At 48.1% G+C, this 22,157-nt stretch overlaps 2 protein-coding genes across 3 annotated transcripts in view; both read left to right on the forward strand.

Moving 5' to 3' along the window:
• Nucleotides 1-6,519, forward strand: part of IFFO2 (intermediate filament family orphan 2) — a 37,141-nt gene extending 30,622 nt beyond the window's left edge. The window contains exons 6-9 of one of the 2 annotated variants that reach the window (XM_005507984.4): nt 454-574; nt 2,806-2,895; nt 3,522-3,652; nt 5,185-6,519. In XM_005507984.4, coding sequence (XP_005508041.4) covers nt 454-574; nt 2,806-2,895; nt 3,522-3,652; nt 5,185-5,290 — 448 coding nt within the window. In that variant the 3' untranslated portion in view covers nt 5,291-6,519. The remainder of the gene's footprint in view (nt 1-453; nt 575-2,805; nt 2,896-3,521; nt 3,653-5,184) is intronic. The other variant, XM_065038097.1, reaches the window with a different exon arrangement.
• A 5,305-nt stretch (nt 6,520-11,824) lies between these two features.
• On the forward strand, nt 11,825-21,903 carry ALDH4A1 (aldehyde dehydrogenase 4 family member A1). The gene is made up of 15 exons (XM_065038096.1): nt 11,825-12,003; nt 12,757-12,850; nt 13,181-13,273; nt 13,388-13,435; nt 13,782-13,937; nt 14,268-14,417; nt 14,515-14,589; nt 16,266-16,453; nt 17,316-17,389; nt 17,942-18,138; nt 18,523-18,570; nt 18,982-19,134; nt 19,348-19,469; nt 19,887-20,005; nt 21,445-21,903. Exons 1-15 carry the CDS (start codon nt 11,969-11,971, stop codon nt 21,555-21,557), a joined length of 1,665 nt encoding a protein of 554 aa, XP_064894168.1. The 5' UTR covers nt 11,825-11,968; the 3' UTR covers nt 21,558-21,903.
• Nucleotides 21,904-22,157: the final 254 nt, after the last annotated feature.

A 22,157-nucleotide genomic window follows, 5' to 3' on the forward strand; every position in this document is an offset into this window, starting at 1 on the left:
GAAAATAACATTAAGTGCTGCAGGGAGAACGTTGGCCGAACTTCAGCGTGAAAATCAGCAGGGAGTCTTCTAGTGGCTGTTTCTTGTAAAATCCCTCAAACTGTTTGGGCTTATTTTCCCATGTTATAAAAGAATAGCGTAAAACATTTTTGTGGTTTTGCAAAACCAGGGGAAACTAATGTGCAGCACCATCTGGAGGACAGAGCTGGGCTGTGTGCTGGAACCGGGGACAGGACAAGGAGCTCTTATTGTGCTCCGGGGTGGCAAAGAGCCCAGGAACAGGGACTTGGACAGTGGCAAAGCCTGTTTGTAACAACCGCGAGGCTTTTCAGCCGCTGCATTGTCTCCCTCATTCAGTTCTTGTAGTCTCTTTTTTTCTAGAAGATTAATTAAAGGACTGGGGGAGTGGGGCTGGAGTGCTTTTCACTCATGCTTTTCCTGTTATCTTAACAGTCGTGAGACATTCGATTTTGATGATGACTGCGATAGTTTAACATGGGAGGAGAATGAGGAAACGTTGCTTCTTTGGGAAGACTTCACAAACTGCAATCCTTCAATTGACCTCCAAGGAGAGGTGAGTTTATATCCATTATTTTCTTGAACTATTCTCTGCAGAAACTGTATCCCTCAGCTGCTCTTTTAGCCATGTGAGCCTTTGGATGTTTGACTGGGGATCTAGTTTGCCACGCAAACTTGCTTTGATTTTTAAAATCCTCTTAGTGTTTTCTCTCTATGGTTGCTTTTCAGTCTGTGCAATCAGTTCATTTGCCAAACTTCATTTCCTCTGCTCCTTCAAACCGAGTCTTTAAAAGTACCAAGCGAGTGTCAAAGGATCCAACGCATCTCGCTGTTCCAGAAGCATCACACAATCTGTCACCCTAAGCAGTCGCTTATCTAAAGCCCTGTATCTTCCACACAGTGTCTCATTTTCTCTAGATGAACATTCACACTTTAATTGTCAAAATAGTACACGTAGTGTGGGGGGGAGAAAAATAAGCTCGATATGGTCTGTGGAAGATGGTGAAGTCTGTATACTCCATCCCAAACAAAGCAGCTGTGGTTGCTGGACTGTGTAAGGCCCCGGGGATCTTCTGAACCTGTGAATCTTGTGCTTCCATCTTCCCAGTCAATAGGAATCTCCCGGTGTTGGTGGATAATAAACAGCTTGCATTTAATCCTTGAGATCCCACACGCCGTCAGCTAATGGCTGCGTGCTGCCTCGTTCAGGGACTCCTGAGCCTTTTTAAACAGACCTAAAGACAGATTGAAATTTCAAGGTGTGGCTTTGCGCAGGTCATCTTAAAGGTGACGCTGTTATTTAATTACTGAGTAGCATGAGAGCAGTAGGTAAGAAATAATCATGCCTTCCTCCATCAGCGCTGGTGTGGAAAGGTGCTGAGGCAGCAACCTCCTGAATATTGTCTTGTGTTGACTGCCGGTCGTGTTTAATGTACGTCTTCCCGTTTGTGGATCGTCTGGCGTACTCTGAGACTGCGGAGATTACTGAGAAGTGCTGGGACTGCAGAAAGCAGCGTACTTAGCTACACGTCGTCTTTGGAGCAGGGAGAGTGGCAGAGTGATAATGTGTGGCCACGTGCTGGAATTAGTGACAGATTTATTTGCATATACCCATGTATGCATGTATAAGCATAGCTATCAGAGGAATATTGCCGAACTCAGACCTTCCGTGCGAAAACTCTGAAGGTTTTAAGAAGCTTAAATCCTTCTAAATGAAAATTATACAAGGAAAGGGTAGATTTGTCTTGTAGATGGAGATTCAGAATAAAGACTGCTCTGTCTGTGCCTGGTCTTTAACATAGTGCTTTACATCCCTGAATCTTCCTTCCACTGGCTTTATTCCTTTCAAGTTCTTACGCCGTGCCCCAGCACCTTCTTTTCTGACCTTCCTCCTTAAAGCGCTTCTGCATAGAAAAGGATAAGTGGAATGATTCGTGTAGCTATAGCCTGGCTAGCCTGACATTGAGAGCAGGTACGATCCTGATAAAGCTGCCACAGATGCGGCCAAAGGATGGAAACACAATTAATACTCACTAAACTGATGGTGATTTTTTTCTGGAAAAGGGAGGTAGGTAATAAGAGAGAACAATTATATTCTTTTAGCATCTTTGCGATGTGCTATTTGTCAATCCAAAGCAAGGATGACACAGGAGCTGGTGTCCAGCAGGATGTTTCCTTTGGGACAGCACATGTTCATAGGTGCAATATTTTCATCGGTAATGTGCTGGGGTGAGCTTGCTTTATCTAGCAGTGAAGAATTTCAATAGGAATGAATGCGTGCAAAGCATATGTGTGAGGTAATGGAGACTGAAAGGACTCGAGAGTAATAATATGGAATTGGAAAATGAGAATTCCAGTGCAAAGCTGTATGTAGTGCTGTGGTCAGTGCAAGGAAAAAATGAGTTTCATGGCTGGTGAACAATTATAACCTATCTAAATGTGAGCAGACGGAGAAGGGTTCAGGAAAATCCCTGGTTTTGGTTCTTTGGCATGCGTCAGGTCTATGTGCTTAATTGCTGGAGCCTTGGTTTCCAGGTTCCTTGATCAGAGGCTTTGTCTTTGTGTGTCCAAAGCCGTGGTCATGGTACAAAAATGTGTTTCCTGGTATGTTAGTTTTGAGAAGCAGAATATTCCTTCCGTGGATAAAAATGTATTGAAAAAAATCTTTGCATGAAAAAGCATAACAACTTGCATTTCTCAATGACGTTAAATAACAAAATCTTCTGTCTGCTATTGAATTCCTTGGTAGGTTCTGGCTAATTCTTTGTGTCCTTCTTTCCCCTGCAGGAAGAAAACCTGGGAAACTTGATCCATGAAACAGAGTCTTTCTTTAAAACGAGAGACAAGGAATACCAAGAAACAATAGGGCAGATAGAGGTAAGGAAGTGGTTCATAGCCACGTGAGTTGTTTCTAGTGGATGAAAACAGCGTTTTGGTCTGGTATACCCACAGAGGAAAGGTGGAATATCTTTAGATCTAAGAATGCAAAGGTGTTTTTCTTTGATATGCCCTTGGGATCTTTCCTAAATACCATTCTCTGTACAGCATTATTGTTGTGTAAGCAGAAATCTGTAGCCAGTGGAGAGAGAACCTTCAGAACAAAGAGAATGAAAATGCACTATTATTCTTTTTCCCCTATTTGTCTTGCACATCCACCGTCACCCTGGGAAATGCTTTACAAGACGTGGCCTCCAAGGTTGCCAGACACAACAGCTGTAGCTTCGCACAGTCTCTGCCCTGCCTAGAATATGCTTTCATTAATTACTGCGTGTTGACAAACAAGATGCCAAGCAGCAGAAAAAACACTCAGGGCTGTTTAAAAACAGTGTTGAGCTGTTTTTAAGCTGAGGTCGTGCATACATTGTGCGGGTGTTCTGGTTTTGCTCTGGGCAGCTTTAGCATCCCCACCAGTTTGTAAAATGGAGTGAAGCTGGGAGAAGCTGCTAACAAGTCACCTTTGGCTGATTATTTCCTCTTTATTTTGTTTCTCCTATTTCTTACAGCTGGAATTGGCCACAGCCAAGAGTGACATGAATCGCCACCTTCATGAATATATGGAAATGTGTAGTATGAAAAGGGGCCTGGATGTACAAATGGAAACCTGTCGTAGGCTTATCAAAGGCTCGGCTGACAGGTAGTAAAATATTCCCATTCTGCCTGGGGTGCTTCAGGGATTTATTTTGCTCTTTTTTCCTGCCAAAGGCCATAGTATCATTTTGCTCCAAAGCTTTGGCCTTCCAATAATCTTGTTTCGTTCAGGGTCAAATATCAGTCTTAAAAGGAGCCCTATACCAATGTATCACAGAGTCACAGAATCGACTGGGTTGGAAAAGACCTCAGAGATCATCCAGTCCAACCCTTGGTCCAACTCCAGTCCATTGACTAGATCATGGCACTAAGTGCCATGGCCAATCTCAGTTTAAACACCTCCAGGGCCGGTGAGTCCAGCACCTCCCTGGGCAGCCATTCCAATCCTGACCACTCTCTCTGCAAAGAATTGCTTTCTAATCTCCAGCCTCAATTTCCCCTGGCAGAGTTGAAGCCCATGGCCCCTTGTCCTATTGCTGATGCCTGGGAGAAGAGCCCAATCCCCACCTGGCTAGAACTGCCCTTCAGGTAGTTCTAGAGAGTGCTGAGCTCAGCTCTAAGCCTCCTCTTCTCCAGACTAAACAAGCCCAGCTCCCTCAGCCTCTCCCCATAGGGCTTGTGTTCAAGTCCCTTCCCCAGTCTTGTTGCTCTTCTCTGGACCCGCTCCAGCACTTCAATCTCTTTCCTGAGCTGAGGGGCCTAGAACTGAACACAACACTCCAGGTGTGGCCTCCCCAATGCAGAGCACAGGGGAAGGATCACTGCCCTTGGCCTGCTGACCACGCTAGTTTGGATACAGGACAGGACATCACTGGCCTTCTTGGCCGCCTGGGCACACTGTTGGCTCCTGTTGAGCTTCCTGTCAATTAGTACCCCGAGGTCCCTTTCTGCCCGACTGCTCTGCAGCCACTCTGTGCCCAGCCTGGAGCGCTGCAGGGGGGGTTGTGGCCAAAGTGCAGCACCCGGCACTTGGCCTTGTTGAACTTCATCCCATTGGAATCAGCCCATTTTTCCAGTCTATCCAGTTTAGGTTCCTACACACAGTAACACCTTTAAGGATTCAACAATGTTGAACTCTAACTTGAACTGACATTTAGTCTTAACATCATAGATCTAGAATTCTTCCAAAAGCTCACATTAAATCTTGACTGTGGACTTAGATGAGGGATTTGGGTTTTAATCCTCTCACGTGTTAAGAACCCTTTACTGTGGAGGATTTTTCTTCGGTCTTGCTCACCCCCAGTACACACTCTGTCTTAAGAACAACAAGAAGAGAAACTTTGGAGTTTTTGAGATTGTATGTAGTGTGGTTGTTGGACTTCATTTCCATTTCCCCATCCATAAATCTAGGGCGGCCTTTTTGTTTGAATAGGAGAGGGCAGGGCTGGGGTAGCAACACATGGGAAGCTTAAGTTTACTGACGATACTTCCTGTAAACCTAAAGTTTAATGTTAACAGGGGATACCTTAAATTATTTTGGGAAGTGAAAGTGGCCGTTTTCTTTAAAGGTTTCTTTTTTAAAAGTTACTTTGTCAATGATATTTGTTTGTCTAAAGCTCGCTCTGAATTTGTCTACAGAAATTCTCCATCTCCCAGCTCTGTAGCCAGCAGCGACTCAGGAAACACAGATGAAATTCAGGATGAGTTGGACAGAGAGACGGATGTGGAGCCCATGGTCAGCTGATACGTAGTTGGGCCGTTCCAGTGAAAGGGAAGATACAAGAAAAGATTTAAAAAGCTATACACTGACGTGGGAATAAAAAAAAGACTTGTAAGCCCTTGCACGGGGTTTCTAAGGACTCATTCCTACACGCATCCTCACCCCACCCAAGGATTGGTGCTGTACATTTCTATTGTTATACAAATCATAAATGCAGAGTCCTGTAAGAAAACATGGTGTTTTAATTGTGCCTTTGCCCCAAGCTGAGCCACTTGGAGCTCCAGTGGAATATTAATAGCAGATGTTTTTATAAAAAATCTTATTTATAAAAAAATCTGGTGGCAGCAGAGGATGATGCTGCAAAGGCTCTGGGTATTTCAATAAGCTTATGGTTTTATTGAACTGCTGCACTGATTGGCAAAAGGAACGCTGGCAAAATGAGACACGAAGCCAAGACTATTATGGTACAATTACCAATGTCTGGCAGAACAAAAGAATGCCTCCAAATTGAACTGTAAACATTTAAAAATAATAGTGGGTTTAGAAGAGAGCTTTTAGGATTAAGCAGTTATACAATATTAAAAGGAATGTCTTCACTCCAGCTTTTGGGGGGAAGGAGTCTTTGGGATTTGTAGGAGCTCTCTACTAGACTCCAGAATCTGAAGCAGCGAATCTCAGCTCGGTGGCAAAGCGGGGGGACAAAGGAGGGTTCTGTGGGGTGGGACTATCACTGATAAACTACTATGCAAAAAAAAACCAACAAAAACTACAAAAAAAGCTCGCCTTATTTATATGGAATGTTTGGTCCCTGCTGGGCTACAGTTATCTCTTGGGGAAAGGAAAGCTAAAAACACATTTGCACATGTTATTATCTGTAGAGCTTCTTTTGAGGAGGAATGTCATATTACAATGCCTTTGTTCCCGGTGATTGGATTACGAGGGGAATCAGCCCTTCAGTTCCCATGTTGGTTTGTATTTTTTTTCAGGATTTTTTTTCTTTTGAAACCATAGCGTTTGCAGATTTACTTTGCTGACAGGGAGATAACTCCATTTTATGCTGCTTTCATGATGTTTAGAGTGGGGTAGTTGAAGCATCGGGATAAACTGACATGCGGTGGTTTAGATGGAGGCTTGAGACGTGACATTGGGAGGGTTCCCAGACCACTGTTCTTCAGAAAAGCTGAACATCGGAAAATACCGTAATCCCTTTTAGGGCGTAGTAACATGAATCCCCAATTACTGCTGCCCTAGAATTAGGGAGGAACAGCCGTGTGCTTTTTCTGTGAGAAGATCTAGGCTTTGTCAATCTTTCTGTATTTTTACACAGGAGAAAGCAGCACCCAAAGTCAGATCACTTGGTGGTATTTGAGGAAACTCTGGCATCATCAAGCTCTTCATGGTTATAGTGGGAATTGTAGCACCTCAGCCAGGTAAAAACAGGGTATAAACCTCAGCCAATAATCTTTTTGGTTTGTTTTTTTAGACCAAGATTGAAAGTGTAGTTAATACTGCCTAGAGGTAGCTGTGTAGTTAACTAGACTTGGAATAAATACCAAATGTATTTATTTTCTTTTCCTGCCAGGAAGCTTAGAAACTGCTTTGTAGGAGCAGTGCTAGGACTGGACAGGGAAATACCCGATTTAAGCACCCTCTCAGTGTTATGTAAAGGTAAGCTGGCCAATCTTTCTAGCTTCCTGAGTATTTACTTCCAAGCCTCTCTTATGTATTGATCTGAAACCAGGGCGGTTGCGTTGTAAGTGTACAGCCAGCATAGAGCAGCGTTGCTTTCTTCCAAAAAGAGCACAAGTGTCTCAGCAAACAGCACGTTCCTGGGCAGAAATCTGCTCGGTCTCGCACAGCCTGGCAGAGGGGCAGGACCTCGGCGGGTTTCTGCTCGCACCGGAGCTGTGGGTACAGTAATATCTCCAATTTGAGCTGCTTTGGTGCTGCCTGGAGTTTGGTCGCTGTTCAGATCCGGCTGCTCGGACACGGTGGTGCTTTTAGGCTACGTGAATCAAACGGGGCTCCCTGTGGCTTTTCAGATTGAGGAAGGGTACTGGGGTGATCCATCTGGATCCACACTTGGTGGCTTCTGTCCCAGCAAATAGATCCAAGGACATCCTTGTGGTTTCCCTACTGATGGCAATACTCAGTGCAGTTACTCACAGAGTAGCTAGCAACTTCTTGGTTCTTGTGGTGTGGGTTAGGGGCTTTTTTTCAAAGCCTACTTCATCGTGTAAATGTAGATAACTTATCTCTGGAAAAGAAACTATATTCCAAAGTGCTCATTCCTATGATTTCTTAGGTGGCCTGAGCGGTAAATGTCACGTTCACCAAGGCTGCGAGTTGGGGCTGGGTGGGTGGGGTGAGAGATGTGATATATTTTTGAGGGGGCTGGGACTGCATGTTTTCAATCAAGTACTCTTAAGGTGTTCAAGCCTGGATGAACTTCAGCTGCTAATACGTCGTTTCTCAGGAGGCTGAGAAACCATCTGCCAAAGCTGAACGTCTGTAACGCTTTAGTGACTTTGGTGGGGACACGGTTAAGCCTTGCACAGTGAATCAGCTCCCCTCAATCATTAAATGCTCTTTGGTACCGGATAAACGGAGCGATTTTAAGGGCCGTCCGGCTTAGCTGCTGGTGTTTGGTTATTTTTCTTTCAAACTCGGTGTCCTAGAAAGAAAACGGCTGAGTATTTTTGAAACTAGGGTTGAGGGTAGGAAGGAATATCCTCGGTTTGATGGCAAGAGCTGAGCGAGGGAGCAGAAATTCAGCGGTGGGCACAAGCCGGTTGTAACCTGCGATTTATCTCGGAGCCATAATCACGAGGATTATAATCCATATAGGGCTGCGTTTGGTAAGTGTACGGGATGTGGGTCCATAGTAGAGGGTAGAGAAATAACGTGTACGGTGGTGATGTGTATGACGGTGATTTACCGTGGTTGTCGGTGTCTTTCTTATAACCGTATGTAATCCATTTTTAGAGCAGAAAAGGTGGTTTTGTAGTCGGGATCGGGGGTTTATTTTCCTTTAGGACCGTGTAGGACTCGGTGGATCAACCTCTCGGCAGTTGTGAGGGTTGGTCCTTGACCATTGCCCTGGGAGGACTTTGGGTTCGTTTCAAGCGATGCTGCTGATCCAGCTGCCAGTGCTCCCGTTCTGTTGCGTTTAAGTACAAACCAGATCAAAAGCTTGCCAGAAAAAAAAGGTGAAAATGCTGGAAATGATTTTGATGACCTCTTTCCCTTCCCTTCGTAAAGCTGTAAATACTTTATTTTTGTTTTCTATTCTTAATGCGGTGTCATATTGACACTTTTTTAGACGTACAATCAGAAAATCCTCCTCATTGTTTCTCATTTTTTAAAAGGGGTTTTCAAGGAAGCAAATTTTTTTGCTTGTTAGCAGTGTAATAACAGATCAAATTCCTAACATGGGTTTGTACAAAAAAACATGTTTTCAGTAAACAAATGGCAGTTGCTTTTGTGGATGCATGTTGTGAAAAAATGTCCAAAGAATAATGTGGTACAAATGATTTTGTTTTCAAAGACTTAGTAATGATCATAGTTCACACAATGACAAACACAAAAAGCTTTTACAAAAATGCATTGGGGGCGGGGGGAATGTAATGAAACTCATCTAAGCTAAATGTGTAATCTATTTATAAAAAACACACTATATATTCTATTTTTATTAGAGGTTTTTAAAGTGCAAACAGAATTCTGTTAGCAAATGCGATTAGTCCCTTGTAAAGTATCTTCCGGACTCCAAATTCTCCAACGGTTTCAAGCGACAACACGAATAATGGAGCAGGTTTGGCTGCGAAACACTCGCCCATCGCTTCCTCGGAGCGGGAGGGAGAGCAAAACAGGTTCAGGGCTTTGCTGTGACTGCACAATTGTTGCTCTTTCCCCTGTTTTGCAGTTTTTGGCTTGTTTTATCCTGATTCTGCTGAAGAGGGTAAGGACACAGCAGCACAGCAACCTTATGGTCTGCCCCAAAGAGCATTTGTGGTTACCTGCTTGGAAGAGAAATTGTAATCATCTACACCGCTCTAAACTGGAATTAACTTGATGAAACAACATAAATCAGCATCATGCCTGAATAGAGATCTAAAGCTACTTCTAATATGAAATTACTATTTATTTTTTTGGCATAACCATTCCTGCCAGCAAAAATACCAGCGGGGTGCTCGGCAAAACGGCGGCGATGGGCGGGTGCTCGCAGCCTCGACACGTCAACCAGAGATTGCCTTGTGTTTCCCTCTGGAAAAACAGGGAAAATCCTTTGTGTTGGAGCACACGAGGTAGCGAATTGCGCCACCGGGATGTCTCTGTTTCACCTTTTAGAGCGGAATGTTGAAATGTTTGTCACAGCAAAACGAAGAACCGGTGGTAATAATACCCCGGTGAGGATTTTCCACGTTTGGCTTTAGGATGTCTGGTATTTTATTCTTTTGCAGGGGGCCAGGACTTGGTTGCAGGGGAACACCTGGGTTTTTAAATATTTGCTTTCAGTGTTAAGTCACCCAAATCCTTTATTTTGTTTTTCCCAGCTTTTAGTAGAATGTAACTTCTGTCAGTTTAAGTTTTAAGTGCGAAATTGCCAGTAATGGCAACACATAGTATCCTGGTGTTAATAACGTTGGTTTTAGGGGTGAACTAGAAGCACTACCTGCCAAATTTGGAATTGGCTGAACCCAAGTCTTGGCAGAGCAGTGAAGAAACACTCGCTTATTTCTTTTTGTCTGTTTTTGTGTGTAGTTCAGTGTTTTAAGCCCCTTCCGCGTTGGCGGGAGCCTCTCAAAGCTTCTCTTTTGAAGAAGCAGCAAATCGTGTGTGAGAAGTGGGTACCTGATGCTTCTAGAAATCACAATTCCCTCCTCATTTGGGGCAGTCCAACAGCAAAGCGCTTCTGTAAGCACAGGGGGTGCTCGTAGGTCTGGCCGGCTCCATTTATGGAGGAAATAATGATTTTAATACTTCAAATAAACACTGGGGTCATTCAAACCTGTGTTATTTCTATGGCAAAACACCCCGGTGCCCCCGTGCCACAATCCCTGCGCAGATTTCATCTGAAATCTCTTTCTGTATTAGTGTTGAGGACGATGACAATCTCGGTCACCAAACGCACCTCTTGCGTAACGTGGTTTCACCAAAAGCGACACATAATTCAGCCCTTCGAACACCTTCCCTGCGGCTAAAGTGTACGTAGCTGTTCTGCCAAAATCAATTATTTATTAATTAACGCATCGAAGTGGAGGGTATTGATGATTCTTGCCCCACGCTGTGTTACTTCTTGTCGGTTCCTCTTAGGTCATGTAAGAGTTTCTTTTATACACATGAAAACAGACTACTGATCCGTGTGGAAATGAACCTGTTTACCGTACTGTTGTAAATATTGTGCTTTATATTCTGTATATCAGCTTATTTTAAAGAAAACAAAGAAAAAGACTGAACTGATGATGCTATTTGATCTCTGGTGAGGAAAGGACGAAGGATGAACCAGTTTGCTCCGGAGTCGAGATGTAAATCCATGTTTCTCTGTGGCTGGAATTTGCAAGCAGACCAAAGGGTACACGTATTTTTGGGGATGGAATTTAATCCCCTGTAGCCGGGGCACCGAGAACCACCCGCAGCGCGAGCCAGAACCATTCGCACTTCCAGCACATTATCTCCATTTTCCTTTTTTTAGTGCCAAAACCAAACCCCCCGACCCTTCCAGGTCTGCTCCTCATACAGCGCTCCGGGCTCCCGTCCGTCCGTCTGTCCATCCTCGGCCCCGCTGTCCCTCCGGAGCGGTTCATCCTTCGGCGCTCGGCCCATCGGGACCCCATCCCGCAAAGGGGGGAGCGGGAGCTGGTGATGAAAACGGGTCATTGTCCTTTTCTGGTTACAAGGAAACAAAAAAAAAATATATAAAATAAATACCAAACTCCTGGTTCATGGCTCTGTGTGCGTTAATTCTTGGGTTGGAAAACACCTTTAAAGCAAAAACTGCTTGTGCATTTGGAGCTTGGGTTGGGGGAACCTTCCTTGCGGCTTGGCAGGTGATCTGGGCTCCCAAAATACCCCAAACCCCCCTTAAAAATTCGTGTCTTTCAGCTGCAACTCTTAAAGTGCCGATATCCTTTCTGCAAATAAAAATAACCAATCGCAAAACAGCCTCTGCCCGGGCCAGGCCCCGTTTTGGGCTAAAATCCTCCTATATTGCTAATTGTTAGTTGCTAAGGGGAACCGCAGCAGCCGCCTCAGCTCGTGTTTCTCTTTCTCCCCGCGCAGGTTCGAGCCCGGAGCCGCCGCCGAGGCCGGAGCCGCCGCCGGAGCCGCCTCCTTCGGGTGGGTGGGCGGTTCGCTTTGCGCTTAATTACGAGGGGGGGGGGAGGGTGTGTTAATTATTTTTAGCTCATTCCAGCGCCCCGCCCCTTCCCACGTGCGGCAGCGCGCGACCGCGCGCCGTTGGCCGGGCGCAACCACTGGGGCGACGGGACGGGGGGTTGGGGGAGGGACAGGCGAGGCCACCCCATTCCCGCCCCACGGGAGGGGTGGAGGACACGCCCCGCAGAGAGTGCACGAGTGTGGGGTGGCTCCGGGAGCAACCCGCTTCCCTCTCTATTTTTTTTATTAAATTATTTTATGTTCTTGTCTTAATCTCCCCCCCGTGTTTGGGAGCGGCCGTTGGACGCGGAGCGCGGCGGGGCCGGGATGTGGCGGGCGCTGCGGGGGCTGCGCGGCCGCGGGTGAGTGCGGGGTCCCTGTGCCCCCCGTCCGCTCCTCCTGTCCCCCTGCGCTCCCCTTCCCCGGGGACACACACACCAAACCCCACCGAACCCCCGTTCCTGCTGTGTTCCCACGCGTGGCCGCGCAAAGGGAGCCCGGGGGGTCCCTTTGCGTTGCCTTTGTTCGCTTTTGCTGCCCCAGCCCCCCCATATTTCTTACCGAGCACCTTCTTTGCTTTGCTTCCACCCACTGTTCTTTCTCCACTTCTTTGCACTTTTGCACTTTTTTTTCCCTTTTTGCCCCCTTTTTTTTTCCCTTTTTGCCCCCCCTTTTTTTTCTTTTTTTAGGGGGGGGGGTGGGCAAAATTGCTGAGATGCGCAATTTAATGCTGGAGTGGGGTTGGGAAATGCACAACCCGAGCTGGCCAAGGTCCAGCTGCTCACTGGACGGTGCCAGGCCATGGACTTTGCCAGGGGAGCAAACCAGATTGATTCGGAGCTTGCTTTGTGTGTAGTCCCTTAAAAACTCCTTTTCGAGCAGCTTTTCTAGAGCAAAGAGAAGGGAGAGCTGGATGGGAGCCGTGTCCACGCTTGGTTCTTGGCTCCACCATCATCACCCGATGGGTGGGATGACAGATATCATGGGGGTGTGCCTGGGCTTGCGTAGCTGGTTTGGCCAAGGAGCGCAACGTAAAACAATAAAACACGTTATTGGAGCTGGGGTGCGGAGAGAAGGAGGAAAACAAGGAGGATTTCAGTGTCTGTCTCTCGCAGGTGGCGATGGCAGCACCACGCGGCCATCGAGGTGACCAACGAGCCCATCCTCGAGTTTAAGCCGGGGAGCCCCGAGCGAGCAGCACTTCAGAAGGTACCGCTGCGGGGGATCGGGATTTTGGGGGTGTGGTTTAAGGTCCTAGTTTGTACTTCTGGTGCTGCACAGCAGCCCCACGCACTCTCCTGGGCCCCAGCTCCTTCCCTTTGGGAACAATTGGGGCTGTCCCTCCTGTCCCCATCCCTCCAGCCCACAGACACTCTATGAGCAGGGGACAGAAGGATGCCTGTCCCCAGGTGTCCCTTTGTGGGGGAGGATGGATGGATGGATTGATGGATGATGGATGGAGGGGGGTCTGGCGGAGTTCTGTATGTGAAGCTCCCACCGTAATGCTCTTTTCCTCCTCATCCTCCTCCTCTCACTCAGGCGCTCGCCGACCTGAAAGGCAAGACAGAAGCCATCCCCTGCGTGATCGGGGGCGAAGAGGTGTGGACACCGAATGTGCGGTACCAGCTGTCGGTGAGTTTGGGGAAAAACTCTTATTTAACAAGTGGAAACAGAACAGGAGGATGTACCCAGGAGGAGGGAGCTCTGTCACACCGATGACTACAGAGGCTTTTCTTCTCTTTTCAGCCATTTAACCGTGCGCACAAGGTGGCCAAGTACTGCTATGCCGACAAGGTGAGTACACCCAGCTGCTTTCCTCTTCCTTTTTTACTGTCTGTTTGTTTTGGGGGGTAGTGGCAGCATTTCGCCAGGCTGTATCTCGCAGGGTTGCAAACCTTGCAGCGCGATGTCCTTTGAGATTGCTGGTGGGAAATCTGGATGAAACACAAATGGCTGCTCAGATTCTGACCAGGGAGGCTCCAGAGGCCACTGTTGGTGCTTCTGGGGATCTCAGAATAAATTGGTACCAGGACGTGCAAATTTGGGATTGTGACGGGAAAATGGCTCCTGTGGTTTGTGCCTGGAGCTGGATGGTGACGTGATGAGTTCCTCCTTGTTCCTTACCCCTTTTCTTCCGCAGGAGCTCATTAACAAAGCCATTAACGCTGCCTTGGCGGCCAGGAAAGAATGGGACCTGAAACCTGTCCAGGACCGAGCCCAGATCTTCCTGAAAGCAGCCGACCTGCTGAGCGGCCCCAGGCGAGCGGAGGTGCTGGCCAAAACCATGGTTGGGCAGGTAAGGGGGATGCAGGGTTGACATTTGGGGTGAATGGGAGGGAATTTGGGGAAACAGGAGCCAGGGAAGCTCGGGAGGAAGAGCTGCTGAAGGATTATTTTGGGTGCGAGTCTTTGAACTGAATAGGAGCAGAAATGGGCTGCAATTATCAGGGGTTTTCCTTGCAACATGGGAAAGGGGGGGCTCTGCAGGGGTGGACACGATGTCCCCTGGCACAAGCACCGCATGCGCCGTGCTGCACCTCACGTTGCTGCATCCCCCAAAAACCCTCCGTTTAGTGCTTTTATTTGACATGTTAGTGCCTTTATTTGACGCGACCTCTCCCCGCAGGGTAAAACAGTGATCCAGGCAGAAATCGATGCCGCTGCCGAGCTGATCGACTTCTTCCGATTCAATGCCAAGTATGCGCTGGAGCTGGAGAGCAACCAGCCCATCAGCGTGGACGTCAGCACCAACAGCATGGTGTACCGGGGGCTGGAGGTGAGGGGCTGCCCGCCGCTTCTCAGACTCCCTTTTTTTTCCCCAAACTCCCTGTTTTTGCCGACACCCACCCGTCCCTTTCCTCTCCCACCCGCAGGGTTTCGTGGCAGCCATCTCGCCCTTCAACTTCACAGCGATCGGTGGCAACCTGGCCGGAGCTCCGGCATTGATGGTGAGTGTCGCGGTGGTTTGGGAAAGCCAGGGATGGGGAGGACAGGCCACAGAAAGGCTGGGAAGGGGGACTCACTCTCCCCAAGGCTGCGGTTGGCCTGGTTTGGCATCCCCAAGGAGCAAATTCAGCCCTCTTGGTACTCTGGTGCTGTTCAATAGGTCACACCTGGGCTCCCGCTTCTGCTCATCCTTCAATCAGCTGCCTTGCAATTAGGCACAGCTGTCTTTAATTACAAGAAGGCGTTCTAGTGGCTGGATTTTAGACCTGTTCACTGATGGATAGGTGGGGTGGGGAGGCGTTGAAAAAGGCAGAACTACCCACACCTGCTCTTGGAGGGGTTATTGTTCAGAATAAAGGTGTCTTTTTGCTTTTAGGCTGAGTTTTAAGTCAAGAGAAGGTGAAGATGCTGCAGGGAGATGTGAATAGAGCGGGGTTTTGTTTCTGTGCGTGGCGCTTGCTCTGTGAACGAGGCTTCAGGGTGCTGTTGTGCCCCAAAAGTGCAGTTGGTTTGTCATCGCTCAGGTTCCCCTTGGACACTTTTTGGGTGCAGCGGGTGCGTTAGGGCGGTGGTTGCAGAGAGCAGGTTGTGGCCCTGGCATTGAAATGGGAGATGAGATCCAAGGATCCATTCCAAGGATTGGTAAACAGCATTCCTGTATGTTTGCCTGTCGAGCACAGGGAGCACCTGCCTTTGCAGGGTGGGTTTTGGGGAGGGGCTGTAATAACCTGATGAATTTGGGCTGAGATTAATTAATTTATTGTTGCACTGAGGGGAAAAAAAACAAGAGGAGGCCGGTGGCACAGAGCCAAAGGGGTGGGAGCCTCCAGCAGCGCTCGGGCCCTGTGTTTTCCAGCCAATTGTGCTGTTTGCTTGCGCACGATTAATCCGAGCCAGAGGTTTTATGTCAGTGCTTTGGCTGGTACAAATACCCGCTGGGTTGTGCGCAGACCCGGTGGCAGCGGGTGACGGGACTTGCGATTGTCGTAAGTACATTTCTTAGTGGTGATGTCCCATTTCCTGAGATGTAAACCAGGTGTGTGTTTTGTGGCTCCTCTTAGGGAAGGGAAAACTGTGTCCCTGGTAATGGGGAGTGTGAGTCTGGCACAGCGACCCGGGGTGTGAAAGGGGAGAACAGGAGCTGAGGGGAGACCTTCTGATCTCTGAACTGCCTGAAAGGAGCTTGGAGCCAGGGGGGTCGGGCTCTGCTCCCCAGGAACAAGCGCCAGGAGCAGAGGAAACGGCCTCAAGTTGCGCCAGGGGAGGTTGAGGTTGGATGTGGGAACAATTTCTTCCCCAAAGGGCTGTGGGGCATTGGAACAGGCTGCCCAGGGCAGTGCTGGAGTCACCATCCCTGGAGGGCTGGACAGACGGACACGAGGTTCTCAGGACATAGGGCAGGGACAGAACGGTTGGACTTGATAATCTTAAAGATTTTTTCCAACCAAAATGATTCTATGATTCTATGAATTTGTGCTTCCGCTGGCCAGGCCCATCACAGCCCTTTTCAAAACCAATGCTGGGGCACAAGGCAGGTGTGAATCACCCGAAGGTGCCGTTGCTCAGGTCCCATCCACCGCGGGCTGCGGGCCAGGCTTTTGCCGGAGCATTTAAGCCTTGCACAGCTGTGTGCGGGCTTAAGCCTTTTCTCCCGTGCTGACTTTCTCCTCTCCCGCAGGGAAACGTGGTCCTGTGGAAGCCCAGCGACACCGCCGTGCTCTCCAACTACGCCGTCTACAAGGTCCTGCTGGAAGCCGGGCTCCCTCCCAACGTCGTGCAGTTCGTGCTGGCGGACGGGCCCGTCTTCGGAGACACCGTCACCAGATCCGAGCACTTCTGCGGGCTCAATTTCACCGGCAGCGTCCTGTACGTTGGCGAGGGGAGCGATTTAGGGGAACGATAGCGAGGAACCGCTGGCTGGGATGATGCCGAGTGCTCATCTGCGGGTCCTGTGATCATGTAGGTCAGCGTTGAGTAGGGCAGCAGGCAAACAACCGGCTATCCTCACCCGATGATGTTAAAGTAGGGTTTAAATCTAACTGAAAAAATATCTAACCAGTTTATTTTGCTGCACAGAGCGGGTTTAATGGCAGGGTGTTTGTGTTGCTAAACTCAAGGCACAGAGAGTAGCTGAAGCTGTGTGTGACAGTGCCCTGTCTCCCAGGGATGCTGCAGTTTGGCTCCAGTAACCGCAGCGCGACGCCAGCCCCACCGAGATTTGCAAACCTGCTCGTTGGGGCGCGTTAGCGATGCTGAGGGCCCCGGCAGCCCGTAACGGGCTATTAAACCTGGGGACCCCGCTCCACCGACCATGGACATGGTCGGATGAGCATCGTGCTTTAGCGGTGGGAAGCTCATAAATTAGTATTAGTGGCTGTGCCTCCTGCTGGGAGGTTATTAGCATTTTTATTGTTTTCCAGCCAAGGGGTTTGTCACAGTAAGGACCGAAAGGAAGGGGCGAAAGAACAGAAACTTCTGCTGGATGCTCACTCCTGTGTCTTCACTGCAACAGCTGCTTATTTTAAAACTGTTGTGTAGTGCCATTGCCTTAATACCTGTGGTTTCATTGTCAGCATCTCCTTTTCTGCTTGCAGGGCATCCCTTGTTTTGGGGAGGGAACGCAGGGGTTTGCTGGGGTCCCCTGCAGCACATTGCATCACCCAGATGTGCCTTTAAACCAAGTGCCACCTCTGTGCAAAGACACAGCAGCTCCTCCTTTCTCTTCCAGGACTTTCAAGCGGCTCTGGAAGCAGGTATCCGAAAACCTGGATCACTACCGCAATTTCCCACGCCTGGCCGGAGGTAACCGCTGCGTCTTGCACCTTTTTGGGGGGTGGGTTAGTTTCTCCCTTTCTCGGGGAGAAGCTGAAATGGTGGCCAGGATTCCTTTCTTTGTGAGCAGAGAGCAAATGACACAGTAAATTGTGTCCTCTCCAGTATGGGATGGGCTTTTATGGTGGGGAACTGGCACTTGGGCGGGAGGTGATGATGCTCTGGGGTTGCGGAGCCTCCACACTAAGTTTGGGAACTTGGGTCAGTCCCTTTCCCATCAGTTCTGTACATCTGCTCCAGCTCCAGGGTTAGAATCATATTAATAGACTCATTTTGGTTGGAAAAGACCCTCAAGTCCAACTGCTAACCCAACACTGGCAATAAGCTGTGTCCTTAAGAACCTCATCTACACGTGGGTTGTGCTCCCGGGATCGTGGCACTGTCCCTGTTCCCCAAAAAACACAGACTGGGCTGCCTGAGCCCCTTGCAAGGGACCTGGCCATGGTTTCTGCTTTTCGGAGGCGGTGCAGCCCAGACAACTCCTCATTTCCCTCTTTTTTTCTCCCTTTCTCCAACACCAAGAGTGCGGCGGGAAGAATTTCCACCTGGTGCACAGCTCAGCCGACGTGTCCAGCGTAGTGAACGGGACCCTGCGCTCGGCCTTCGAGTACGGCGGCCAGAAATGCTCGGCTTGCTCTCGTCTCTACGCCCCGGACTCGCTGTGGCCCCAGATCAAAGAGAAGCTGCTGGAGGAGCACGGGAAGATCAAAGTGGGAGACGTGAGCGGAGCTGCCGGGCTGCTGAAGGGCTTTGCGGCTCAGCGGGTGGTTGATGGGATTAGAGACTGCGGTAACTGGCTACTAATTCCTATTGAACCGAGCTTTTTATCCACTGGTTCTCCCCACCGCCGCCCCTCCGTGGGTCCCCCCTCCCGCTTCATCTTTTTTTTCAGTGCTTAGAAATTAACTTGTAGCCAGTGTCTGCAGGAAGGATTGTGTAAGTCGCTGAATACTGCAGACTAATTGAAAAGGGGGGAGCTCGAGCCGAGTTGCGTTTGGAACGGGGGGAAATGTAATTTTGGGAATTTAAGCTCCTCCTAATTTCAGAGTTAGTTCTTTTGGCATAGTATGTACTTATATTGTCTCCTTTTTGGCTTCCCACAGCCCGCCCAGGACTTTGGGACGTTTTTCTCGGCGGTGATTGATGACAAGGTGAGTTCGCCTCTCCCAGGCCAAGAAGGTAACACCACCTGGCTTAGTAAGTGTTAAGTTCAATGGGTTTTTATTGCTTATAGCAAAGTAGGAATATCAGAGCTGAGTTAGAGCTGATGATCCTCATAGCCAAGTATGACTATCAGAGATGGATTAGAGGTGAATATCAGCCCTCTTTGGCACCCTCCTGGAGCATTGCATGGCTCAGTCGCTGCCCCTCTTGAAAAGCAGGTTATTTTGCAGAAAGACTATCTCAGACATAAGGTTCAGAGTGTCTGGGACTGTTTTTCCAGCTCTGCCCACCCCTCTCTAAACTGGAAGAGCAGCGTAGCCCGTAAAGGGGTTGCCCAGAACTCCTTTTAGACCCCAAATCCACCCTTCTTTTTCAATTATTATTTCCTTTTCTCCCAGTCTTTTGCACGGGTCAAGAGATGGCTCGAGCACGCTAAGAAGTCGCCCAACCTCACCATCCTGGCGGGAGGCGGCTGCGACGACAGCGTCGGGTATTTCGTCGATCCCTGCATCGTGGAGAGCAAAGACCCGCAGGATCCCATCATGAAAGAGGTGAGAGCAGGAGGGGCCGGGAAAGGAGCAAAAGGGACAAAAATCCCCATCCTGAGGCATCTCCTGCGCACCTAGAATTGAGCTCTACCAAAAAAAATTGGTGCCGGTTTTCTTTTTGCATCACAGTTTTAGATTAATCAGGTGCTGAAACACCCACTGCTTATTTTTAGGGCTTTCCCCACTAAGGGCTGTATATATTTTTTTACCATACAGGAGATTTTTGGCCCCATCCTCACGGTTTACGTCTACCCGGAGAAGCGGTACCAGGAGGTGCTGGATCTCATCGACACCACGTCGCCCTACGGCCTCACGGGGGCAATCTTCGCCCAGGAGAAGTAAGTGCCAAAATCGCCGCATCTCGGGAAGGAGAAGATGCTTTTTCCCCTTCTGGGCTGAGCCGTCGCGCTCGCGTCTCTCCACAGCCCCGCGCTGCGTGGGGAGGGGGAAAATAAAGCCTTTCCCACAAAGCTTACCCTGCCTTTAGCCCTCCTTCTGCTGAGGAGGGAGGGGGATGGATCTAAAGTGGGGTTTTTCAGGCCAAAAAAGCTTTTTCGATGAGAAATTACCCCAAAGGCATCTTCTGGAGCATACGGGAGGCTGCACCCCAAAGCAGGAGGAGGGCTTAGAACAGAGTAACCTCAAGAAGGGACGACCCTTGAGTTATATACAGAAGGGTATTTTTGCGTGGTTTTGGCCGGTACGGGCGGGTGGAGGCCGTTGTGTGGCGCTCAGCGCCGGTTCTGTCCCCGCAGGCCGATCATCGCCCAGGCCCGGAGCCGCCTGCGCAACGCGGCCGGGAACTTCTACATCAACGACAAGTCGACGGGCGCCGTGGTGGCTCAGCAGCCGTTCGGCGGCTCCCGCGTCTCAGGTGAGAACAAACCCCTCCTGCCAGTCACCGGGCGCCCCTCATTGACATTTAGGGTCAAGTCCAACCATTAAACCGACGCTGCCAAGTCCGGCTCATCTCCATGAGACATGGCAGCTGGTCAGCCCATGTCTGGAGAGCGTTTGGGAGAAAAACACTTCAAATATAAGAAGATAACTTAGTAACTAGTAAATAACACCAGATTGCAGTGGTAACTGAAGTGTTCTGTGCTATTTCAAGCTAGAATAGTGAAGCCTGAAGTAATTCCCACCTTAGCGCTGACACAGAACCGTAATACACAAAGTATTATTATAATATTACAATATAATGAGGGAGGGAAAGCAGCTTTGCAAGAGGTAGAAAGTGGTTTATAAAATCTTTAGGCACAATTCTTTGCGATCTTTAGAGCTCTCAGAATGTTGCAAAGTAATAATGACGTTACACGTGTATTTGTAAAGTCTGTTTATTTTTATTGGAATAAAAGTATTTAATGCACTCCTATATAATATTTTTCCTTCTAAATTGGTGGAAGATTATTTTTCTCCTACATCATATGTGATTACATATATTGTACATAATATATACTTATTATATGTAAGTATATATACACGTGTGTCTGTGTCTGTAGATACAGACACATATATATATGTATTATATCTGTATATATACACACATGTATATATATAGTATTATGTATTTGTATATACATACACATTTATATGAATATTTTATATGTATGTATGATGATATGTCTATGTGTATATATACACACATATACATATATACATATACATAGACACATACTATATGTATAGATATGTACTGTACGTATACATGTGTTATATATACATATATGTGTATATGTATGAGATATATACACATGTATATGTATGAGAGACATATATACACACACATGTATGTGTATATATGTATGATATACATATATGTATATGTGTGTATATATATGAGATATATATGTAGATGTGTGTATATCTATGTATATGTATAGATATACACACATACAAATATATATATATATTTATATACATACACACACATACATATATATATACACATATATATACACACACACATATATATATATATATATATAAAATATATTAAATGTACTTACCTAAGTTGTCCGGGCTCTCGGGATGCCCCGTCACCAGATGTTCCGCAGCAACACTGATGCGCTATTGACACTTTCTCAAGAGGCGCGAGGATCGCAGGCACTTTGCGCAGATCTGTGCGGCAGAGAACAGGGAAACACTCCCAGTCCATTAAACTCTTCTGAGTTCCTTCAGTTCACTCCCCCCTCAGTCAACAAGCGAATGGTTTTTGAAGGGAACTGTATTTGTCACCTGCGCTGAGCCACATCTGGGCAAGTCCCTCGGCCTCCGTGTCGTGCTCACCGCTGTTTCTTTTCTCCTTTGGCACAGGCACTAACGACAAACCTGGGGGTCCCCACTACATCCTGCGCTGGACGTCGCCCCAGGCCATCAAAGAGACGCACGTGCCGCTGACCGACTGGCGCTACGCGTACATGCAGTGACACCCGCGCTACGTGTACGTGCAGTGACACCTGTGCTGCACATACATGCAGTGACACCCGCGCTACCTGTACGTGCAGTGACACCCGCGCTACCTGTACGTGCAGTGACACCTGCGCTGCACATACATGCAGTGACACCTGCGCTATGTGCACGTGCAGTGACACTGGTGCTACACGTACATGCAGTGACGCCTATGCCGCTCATCCTCAACGCACACAGTGGCTTCGCAGCTACAGCCTGCAAATAAAGCACTTAAAACTACTGATCTTTAACCTAACAAGCTTAGGTTTTATTTTTAAATTAAAAATAAAATTATTCCTTTTTTTGAGTTAACCGTTTAACAAAGTGTTTGTGGTTTTATGAGCATGCTTCGTTAGTGAATGGGGGGTTGGGCGGGGGGTGGGTGCGTTACCTGGACTGGGTTTCCCTTTTCCTCCTGTTTTGTCCATCCCGGACCATCCAACGCGGTTCTCTCTGAACACGGCTGAGAACACTGGAATTAAAGCAGGAGATGGTTATATGTCACCTGTAAAAAGCAAAGTCCTTCTTTTCTCTCTCTTCTCTTCATCCCCAAGACTGTTTCACCGCGGCAGCGCCTG

Source organism: Columba livia, chromosome 21, assembly GCF_036013475.1.
Source record: "Columba livia isolate bColLiv1 breed racing homer chromosome 21, bColLiv1.pat.W.v2, whole genome shotgun sequence".
Taxonomy (NCBI): domain Eukaryota; kingdom Metazoa; phylum Chordata; class Aves; order Columbiformes; family Columbidae; genus Columba; species Columba livia.

What these genes read in the sequence shown, in the direction of transcription:
- ALDH4A1 (XM_065038096.1), top strand. Translation starts at nt 11,969, where the DNA reads ATGTGGCGGGCGCTGCGGGGGCTGCGCGGCCGCGG. An exon ending in AGCGAGCAGCACTTCAGAAG is followed by an intron (nt 12,851 to 13,180) that starts GTACCGCTGCGG and finishes CCTCTCACTCAG; the next exon opens with GCGCTCGCCGACCTGAAAGG. An exon ending in GCAATCTTCGCCCAGGAGAA is followed by an intron (nt 19,470 to 19,886) that starts GTAAGTGCCAAA and finishes CTGTCCCCGCAG; the next exon opens with GCCGATCATCGCCCAGGCCC.